This window comes from Micropterus dolomieu, linkage group LG13 (assembly GCF_021292245.1).
Source record: "Micropterus dolomieu isolate WLL.071019.BEF.003 ecotype Adirondacks linkage group LG13, ASM2129224v1, whole genome shotgun sequence".
NCBI classification, from domain to species: domain Eukaryota; kingdom Metazoa; phylum Chordata; class Actinopteri; order Centrarchiformes; family Centrarchidae; genus Micropterus; species Micropterus dolomieu.
The window spans coordinates 19,810,939-19,820,764 of NC_060162.1; the positions used below are offsets into that span (position 1 = coordinate 19,810,939).

At 40.9% G+C, this 9,826-nt stretch overlaps 1 protein-coding gene across 8 annotated transcripts in view; it reads right to left on the bottom strand.

The window, feature by feature from the left end:
* grin3a (glutamate receptor, ionotropic, N-methyl-D-aspartate 3A) overlaps window positions 1–9,826 on the bottom strand; it is a 69,944-nt gene that overhangs the window by 50,863 nt on the left and 9,255 nt on the right. For 2 of the 8 annotated variants that reach the window (XM_046065981.1, XM_046065980.1), the window contains exon 2: window positions 8,195–8,256. The exons of 2 other annotated variants lie outside the window; for them this stretch is intronic. Coding sequence is in view for 2 of the 6 variants with exons in the window: in XM_046065975.1 (XP_045921931.1) it covers window positions 8,021–8,023 (3 nt within the window). In the remaining 4 variants the exon portion in view is untranslated. Of the gene's footprint in view, window positions 1–8,020; window positions 8,257–9,826 lie in introns of all 8 variants that reach the window. 4 more of the 8 variants (XM_046065975.1, XM_046065976.1, XM_046065978.1 and 1 more) reach the window with 3 other exon arrangements.

Sequence of the window (9,826 nt, forward strand, 5' to 3'; positions counted from 1 at the left end):
TGGGAAGATTACATTATCAGAGGTCACTTGCTGATTCATTATAATTTTTAACACTGAACTTCTTGTTCAACCCTTATCAGAAACTTTAACAGGAGAAAATAAGGCAACGGTCAAAAGAAGGTCACCAAATAAATACTAATGAGATCCTCTCAAGATATTCAAAAAGTTTTCATTTTGAAAACTCTGTTTCAGAGTAATTGCTGTCAGCCTTCAGTTGGGATTTGCTAGCACAACTCAACTGAGTCAGAGGGGAGTTAAGCCATTTCTCTCAAAGTCACACACTAGCACTGCACAATCTGTTTGTATGGCTGTCTCTTTCCTAGTCAATTTTTCTGCCTGTTCATCCCTCCATCTAACCATCTATCCATCTAACCGCCCATTCATCCATGCCTGAAATAAATAAATCTTTGTTGGTTGGTTGTTCTGCATTACCTACACCTGTTATTTCACTTTTAAGAACCAGTTTGAACTTTAAACACCTGCTGACTCCTTACAGCAAAATGCCTCCTTGTGCACAGAGCAGGAAATTAGATATTACCCCCCCCACACACACACACACAAGCTCAGTAGGTGGCAAGTGTCCCAGAGCCCTTCAGTCTAACTAATGGTTCAGGGGTGTGTGTATATGTGTGTGTGTGTGTGTGTGTGTGTGTGTGTGTGTGGAAAAAAAACAATGATGCTCTTTGCCCCTCCCAGTACAGTTGTGTGTGGAAAGTCAAAAGCACACATTCTAACTGCTATCAGTGCTCATTAATATGCAGGAACTGCCCTGTTAGTGCCACCTAATTAAAGAGGTTTCCAGTGTATAGTTACACTAAATCATTTTGTGTATAATGTCTGTGTGGGTGTGTCTACTTGTACTTGTCAGAGAGATTTCTACCTGTACAAAAATGAATACACACACACACACACACACACACACACAAATTCTCAAAGCAGGTGTGTTTTCCAGAGAATGGTTATTGATGAACATTTAGAGTGTTTTTAACAAATTCTCTCTTTCTCTCTCATTCCAGCTACAAACTCTACTGATAATCTTCAATTGGAGTATTTGGCACAAGAGCAGCTTTTCAGTTTATGAAACTGACTAACTGACAGTTTCAGTCTCCTTCCAACTATCAAGGTTGATTTTCATCCAACATAAAGGCACATTAACCTATACCAAATAGTTGTTATTGCCTAACCTTAACCATAAATCCACAAAGGGGACATATCAGTAAATGTTATATCATTTGGAAGACACTGACAACTACCTATTTTTTTTTATTTAGGTGTTGTATATGCGGGTCTTGTTGCATACAAACACCTCATATCTCCAAAGTTCCAGCTTGTGTACCTTAAAGACTAAAGCTAAATATTGAAGATTGTCACTTCAGTTTAACTTGATGTTTTGGGGAGATGAGAGGTTTTTACTAACAGTTGGCTAAGCAACAGAGAGGAAAGCGGCATGTTGAGTCATGGAATGTCACATTTGTCAAAAACTGGTGCTTACTTTCAAAGAATGATTGACAGTTCTTACTTAAAACAAAATATTGTATAAAGACATTGGCATTGATTTAAAGAGTACAGTACAATTAAATATTATAATGATGCTTTCATGCTAAGAGGGTATATAGTGTTGTGAAAAGAACTGCACATACTGTACTCTATCCACTGCTATAGTGAAGTAATTTAGGGAACAGGTGGGGAAGAATAATTTTGACAAAAGCAGTGAAATGCATTTGAAATGTTCTGTATGATTGACTCCCTGCGCGTTACTCAGTGTGCATTCACCTCTGGAATAGGCCAAATGCCAAATGTGTTATCCATCTTGCTCCTGCTTATGGAGCTGCTCTTTATAAATGTTTTTTTCCCCTGTATATACATAATAGTAGGCTGTATTCTAGTCCGAGGTTTGACTAGCCTATATATTATTAATGCTGCTCACAGCATGCATGTGCCAGTTGAATTGGCCTGATTCACACCTAAACATGAAATATAATCATCATATATGTGTTTGAAAATTATTAGTGGATGAATTGAGGAAGGGCAGTTTATCATGTCATGTGTTGCAGAGATGGAGACTCGAGTTTGAGACTCGGACTCGAGTCCGACTTATGTCGCACATACAATGACTTCAGACTCGACTTAAGACTCGTCCTCAAAAGACTTCAGACTTGACTCGGACTCGAGGTGCGGGACTTATGAACAATGATTATTTTTCGGAAACGTCTGATGTGCTGGCTGCTATTCCCCTCCCCCCGTTACCTATAACCTGCCTACATAACACGTAGTATCAGCTGCGTGCAGCCACACGTGAGAGAGGACAACAAACATCGGAAGCTGCTGTGTCATTCATAATAAACTTTGACTTTAAAACTTCATACAACAAAGACCCAAACAAAGAAGCGCTGAATGCAAAATAGGTTAGTAACCCGAGGTTAGTAAACATGCTTAACTCAGCTTTGGCCGTCGTTAACTCCACCTGTCCCTCGTTATGAAAAGATGAGTGAGCGTTTGTTTACTTGCCAAACTTGTAGTGGTCAATTAAAGTAATTATTTACGTCCCGCTGTTTGCCATCCCCATAATTATTAAAGTTGGCTGCAAACAGGTTACAGGTTTATTGTTGATCATGCAACATTACAGTTTTATTTAGTTATAACGTGACACTGGTTTGAGAGTCTGGGGTTGTGTTGACTTACAGTAGTTTATAAGCTGTCATTAGTTGTGGACACATTAGGCTACTTGGTTGTGGTCTGTAAGTGAAAAACAGGTTACAGGTTTATTGTTGATTATGTAACGTTATAGTTTTATTTAGTTAACGTTACACTGGGTTTGAGAGCGGCAGTGTTGACTTACAGTAGCTAATAAGCTGTCATTTGCATTGCACATTACATGGTTGTGCTCTGTAAATGAAAAACACGTTACAGTTACAGAATTCCTTATAGCTATGTAGTTTTATAAGCACCCTGGATTAAACTCAGCAGGTGATACAGCAGTCATTATAACCACTAGTGACTTGAGACTTGAGACTCCACACTGTGTGTGTCAATATGTTTTGTCAAATTAAAGTATAGTACCAGGTTGCAATTCTAATGAAGTTCATTTACTATTTACTGTTGTGCTGTCACTGTATATGCTCACCATGGAGTGCTGAAAACCAAGAAAGCATTTGTTTATGCAAATATGCCTCATGGCACGCGCTGCTGGGTGCACATAACCATCAATCACATTTTTACTTGTAACCTTGTCTATAAAAGAACAGCTAGAGAACGCACTCTCCTCCTTTTCTGCCAAGAGACACCCTGTGCATGGTGTAGATTTCAGCACCATGGACAGGGCCTGTGGGTGCTCCAGCCATGCTCCTTCCTTTTGTCTCAATTTGAAGCAACTAGAGCTTTTCGCCGACGTCCCAATTTGATGCGTTATGTGAACTTCAGCTTGTGTCACAAATTGTGTCGCCACTTTAGCTGAATTTGGGTCATTTAACCGAGACTGGTGAAATCGATACTGAACACGAAAAGAAAAGAAAATGTTCTGTCCTTCGTCGGAAAGAATGGCTAAAATACTGTGGAGGAGGAGAGGAAACAACAACAGAAGGAAGATTCTCCCACCCCAGCCTCTGTCACTGGGCCACTGATGGCATTTGGTGAATTAGGCCTTATAAATCCAAATTAACTCATTTTACTCAGGTCTTAAAACGGAGATAAATGTATTTTGGTGTAAATTCAACGGCTCTGTGTTTGCTGGGCTTATTTTACAGAAAAATAAACACGTATTTCTTTTGACAAGCGAACATTATCTGTTAAACCTGTAGTTGTATGGTGATGTCTACAGTTTGGAGCTGTTCTGATGTAACTTAGGAATAACTTCTTTTTTTCTTTACCTCGCTGTGGCGCGTAAACTCCCCTTGCACAACGCTGACTACTGGCACATGAAGCGCAAGGGAGACGAACTCCAACTTGATGAACTCGTCTCGGTTCCGTGGAAAGGCGATCATGGCGGAAACCCCCTGCACGACCACGGTGTGACACACGCTCTCTACGAAGGACAGTGGGTCTTCGTTCTCGGGGCTGCCCACAGAGGAGGAGGAGAATGCGGGCAGCTCGCCGAGTCCGGACCCAACGGCCATGACAACCTCCAGGGATAAATTGTATGGCAGCAATCCGGCCCGGTTGAGAGCCTCGACCGCGAGCAGGACCGAGTCTCGGGGTTCAAACAGGCGGTTCTCCTTCAAGGGGTTCTCCTCTCGCTGCCGTGCATGGCTCTTACTCCTGCTAGCTCCCCGCTGGCTATTAACGGCACCTCTGTTCCTGAGGCTTCCATATCCAGGCGCACTGGCACTTGTTTTAACTTGCTTTTCCAACTCCATCCGCTCTCCGCTCCCTATCAAACCTCGATCGGTGTCCCAGTCTTCAGAGCCGCTGCCGGAGGCGGCGGAGAGCAAGCGAGGCTGGACTTGCAGAGCCCCTATCCGAACCGTGTGGCCGATACGTTTCAGCACCTGGCACGGCTGTGGGTGAGAGTGAGCGCAAGGCGGGAGAAAGACAAGAGCGCACAATAGTAAACATAATGGTAGTGAGACCCCGGTGCTTGCTCGAGATGCCGGGCCATTCATCATCATCATCACCACAGTCTTCATCATCCGCGCTCCACAGCTGCACCGGATGCCCGGTCCAACCACAGAACGCCCGAACACCGGGGCCGCCCCGTTGGTCCCCCTCCTGGCCCCCTGCGTGTGTCCCTGGCGCGCCGCTCAGACCAGCTGCAGCACCCGCTCCAGCTCCGGCTCCAGCTCGCGACAAAGTTGTGCGTTTCTCCACGGACACAGACAACAGGCTGCTGAGGCGCGAGAATAGGCACGAGCCGCGCACAAGCAAAAAATGATCCCCAAAAGTGCTGTTTTTCATCTCAAAAGATTTTCATCATTCAAGCCATTTGATCACTAAACAGGTCGTTGAATCAAACCGTAAAATTTCCGCAGATTCCAGTGGTAAAAAAAAATAAGCAAGCAGAGTGTGTAGGCAAGCCCAGAGGAGGAAATGTCGAATAAAAGGTTAATGCGCATCAAACACATTCCAAAACAGTGAAATCCACCACTGGAAACATCTGATGGTTTGATGGCAACGAAAGAAAATTATCCCATTATCATCCAGAGCGCAGGAGCCAAGACAACATTACTTTGTCTCGGTACTCGAGATGAATAAAGTAACACGTTTTCCCCTCTTGTTAAACACCCGAATAAAAGCTTTCCAGAGCGCGAGCGCGCGCACAGCTTGGCTCGAACCTCTGTACCGATACTTGTTCCGACGAGACCTTCTGCACGAGAGTGCAGTCTTCTGCGCACCTTCCAATGAGATTTAACCCTGTCCTCACTTTACCCCCACCCCATCCCTTTTAACAGTGTCAGGGGGACAGGATATGAATGGATAAGTGTATAACGCAAATAAACAAAGACACAACCAAGTAAATAAACACACAAGTAAAGATATGAACAACCAAATTGAAGTAATGCAATATATAAATATAATAGAAAAAAGAACAAAGGCAAATGAAAAATCATACTGAAATCAATTCCCACTGCTCAGATTGGGTTGAGGAACCTGGATGCAGATTTGATGCATCTGATCGACTGATTTTAACTGGAGTTTCAGAACACCATATTGCATTCATCTATACAGCTGCTGATTTAGATGTATGGTCATTCATTAACCTATTAGTTCTGGCTGCATAAAACCGCAAAGTTTTCCTAATTACATCTGGAAGCCTGACAGTGTACTGCAATCAAATACTGAACACTGGCCTAACAAACCACTGAAGAGATAAACTAACACTTCTGTTACAGTTTACTTCTGTTACAAGCTCAGTGACGTGTAACGTTTAAAATACGGTTGTATCAAGAATTTTGTTTTGGTGTTCATGTGTCCAGTTCCTGTATAGTCCCCAGGTGTTCAAAGTAATATATTTACCTTTACTGAAAGTAATGTGATGTCTGCAACTCTACTTTACAGCTAATATTAAGGTTTTGTTTTACATGTGTGACCAGTGAAACCAACGTCAATCTCACATGTTAATCTGAGTTTTGTCTTGATTTTGTTACAAATATATACAAAATATAAAGAATATATAATATAAAATGTCAAACCTGCAAATGTATGCATTTAAAAAGCATGAAAAACATCTGTTATGCAAAAAAACTTGCATTGTGCAACACATTGATTAGATAGATTTGTGAGATTTAATTGTAGATCTAGCCTGCATATGCCTACGTTTGTGTGTGTGTGTGTGTGTGTGTGGGGGGGTGCTCAGGCAGTTAAACAAAACCAGATGGCCACCTGCTCCTACAGTAATAAGAGTGTTATATTTAATCATATTTAAGGACACCTGATTAGACCATTAACAGCTGCTGAAAGAGTTTAATTGATGGTAACCCACAGGACAGAGGTCACCATTGACCCAATCAGCAGCCTCAGTTTAAATAGCGACCTAGATTAATGATTGGTTAATTGTCTGATCTAGATTAATGATTGGCTAATTGTCTGTCTTGAAATGAGTGCCACGCCTACCAGGATATTGGAAGATCAATGACCCTGATCGATCTGATACTGCATGACCTCAAAAGTGGTTTTGACAAGAGAGGAGAAAGCGGAGAAGAAGGAGGAGGAGGTGGCGATCAGAGGGGACTGGGGGAGAAGGAGGAGAGAGAAGCAGAGGTGATAGAGAGTGAAGAGGAACATAGGAGCAAAAGATGGAAATGGGGGGGTGGGTATGTGTGTATGTGGGTGGGGGGGTGAAGAAGGAGCAAATGTGGACGTGAAGGGGAGAAGAGTGGAGAAGTCACTGCTGTACGGACAGGAGAAGAGGAGAGAGGAGAACAGGTACATAAGACAGAAAATGCAGAATGAGAGGTGATACAAAATGCTGCTTCCTCTGCAGCCAAAAAATCAATAGATGAAGCAAAACAGAGGGAGGAAAGAAAGGAGAAAATTGCATTGAGCGAAAGATTCAAGGTGAGATTTAAGAGTGAATCTTAGAAAGAGCCATCATAGTTGTTGTTGCACCAAAAAAAAGCAATTCTGCTTTTTTTTTTGCCATTACATTTTGCACGGTGTGGAGGAACGGGATATCAGGCAGCCATGTGCTGCATAAGGCTTTCAAAAGCCGTCAGAGTCAGAGTGTTAATTCTAATTCCAGCTCTTGATAAAAAGACAGTTTAATCACAGAAATGTTGAAGATTACCTCTGCCAATGGAATTGAGCTCAGTGGAAGTTCACATTTTAAAATGTATTTTTACCATCATATTCTAGCTGTTTCCCTATGGGCCGCTCATAGGAAATTCTTACTTTTTAGGGATTGTATGAAACTGTAGTGTGGTAAGAAGGAGACTATTAATATTGTTTTGTTTTTTTTTGATGAAGGGATGGGTAGCCTGAATTTCTTTTGTCATCTGTACATAACAGTTCTCTCTCTGTCTACTAGTACGAAGTAGTATGTAGTTATTAGAGACTGAACATTATCTCTGGCAAAGAACGCCAGGCCTGCATCTTCACTATGTGACGTTCTTGCAGTTTAGAACATTATTAATATGATCAGTTTTGCTCAAACATAATCTTCAGTCAGTTCAGTCCCCTAGTAAAAATAAATTCTATTTTCTCATCATGGCAGAACATTGGTAAGTAAAACTTCATGAAACACTGAAAACGTATGTCTAACTTGTGTGTGTTAAATGTTTTTCCAGCAATGCCTTTGTCTTTCTTACATTTTTGTTTTCCTTCGTTGCTGCCGTTTGTCTCTTCGTACACTATCAATTACTTTAAATTTACTTAACTTGATCTAACTTCCTGTTTTCCTGTCAGCCAGCCAGCTGTCGTCCCACTTGCAGGCTCATCTAATTTCACATGCATGTCCATCTGCCTAGCTGAAACACCTATAAGTCTTGCCCTCTCTTTTGTCCCTGTCTGAATATCTGTCTGACCCCTTGTCTGGTTGCATATTCATCCATGTCCCTGTGTGTCTGCTTTGGTTATCGGATTTGCTGACCATTTCCTTCACCTGTCTGCTTTCCTGCCCATCCGTCTGTCTTCTTCCTCTGTCAGCTTAATTGCGTAACTGTGTACTTGTGTGTCGCTCAGCCGCCCTCCCTGTCTGCTTGTCTCTCAGTTGGCCTGCTTGCTGTATAGTGAGGTTGCAGACTTCTCTGACCCTTATACTTGCCAGCCAAATTCCTCCATGGTTCAATTCCCCCTGCAGCAGCAGGGCTTATGATCAGATGAAACCTGAAGGTACAAAAACAAAAACATCAAAGTTGGAGCACCTATTAGACACACACCTGATCACATGGGTCTAAATGCACCAACACGCTGCGATCACAGACACAAAGCCTTCCATCCTTACAGGCAAAATAAAATTAATAAAAAAAATATATATATAAATAAAAGAAGAAATAATTTAAAAAAAAAAATTTATTTATACATTTTAAGATTTTAAAAATGTACATGTTTCAAACATGAATTATATCTTTACCAGATTGTCTTTTTATAATTCTTCAGAAAGCTGTATGATAACTACAATATGCCCTTGTAATCTGACTGACACATAATTATTTGTTTTACTCAGGTTTGTGTGGAAGCCCGGATACAGTCGATCCAGCATGAGCAAATGCCTGATTTTAGTTTTTTAACCCCAGTATCAGTCTGCTGTCACAGCTTCAAATGGTTTTAAGGTGACTTTTTGCTTTACTTTCTTAGGAAATGTCACTGTTGTTCAGAATTCGAGTACAAGTATCTTGTTACAAAGATCTTGTATTACATCATACTCACAAACATACACTTTCTTCTTTGCTGTTTTCTACTCTTATGAGTTATTTAGTCAAGTGCAGAAAAACAAGGACAAATGTTGTTCATGGGAAAAATCCAGAATTAGACATACAATGCAAAGTGATGAGGTGTATTCAGTTGAAACTAGATGTATGTATTGTATGGAGTGATTAAGTATATTCAGTAGAATCAGTTTTGTGTAGTGTACACAAATAATCAATTTCAACATTTGGATTTTTACCCTTTCCTTCACAACCACGATACCAGAAAAGAAATAAGAAAACAGAATGGAGAGAAAATGAAAGACTGATATGTTTGCAATCCACAAGGTGTGAAATGTTACAGACTGCTCTGCCAAGGTCAAGCGGTTAAGCAATCAAGCCAAAGAACAAGATAAGAAATAAAGTTGTTTCCAGTATTGTGTCTATGTTTTAATGTGCATTTTACTGCTGCTGTTGGACCAGGAAGTCAAACAGAAGCATTTTCAATGAATTATGCTTTTTTTTCCTTCTCAGAGTTCGAACTGTGTGCTACGTTTACTGATAACTACGTAGTTCATTCAACATGTTAGAATGTGTGTTGCACCACATGCAACACCTCTCACGAATGAAAGAAAGCTATTCGCCACGGTGAGAGCAATTAACATTCAAATTTAAGCCATTAATAGCTTTTTATGCATGTTATCACTCATGTTAGTAGTGGAGAGGGAAAAAACACACAATAAGAATTTTTGCATCTTAAATAAAATAATCTCAGCTGTGCTTCTGTACAAAAACCACACTACAAAGAGGAAATTCTTTGATAATGGCAAGGTCTCAAATAAAGTCTAGGCCACAGAATACAAAAAGGCAATCCAGTCTAAATGTGCAAACTGGAACACACTGCAATATAATACAGCAGTGGATGAATAGTTCTCTGGAGTAGTGGTGATTTAATAGAACCAAAGAAGATAAAGAACAAAACAACATAAACTGTAGAAAGACTTTCATAATGTCAGGTTGGGATAACTGGGATCTAGTTCTCTCTCTCT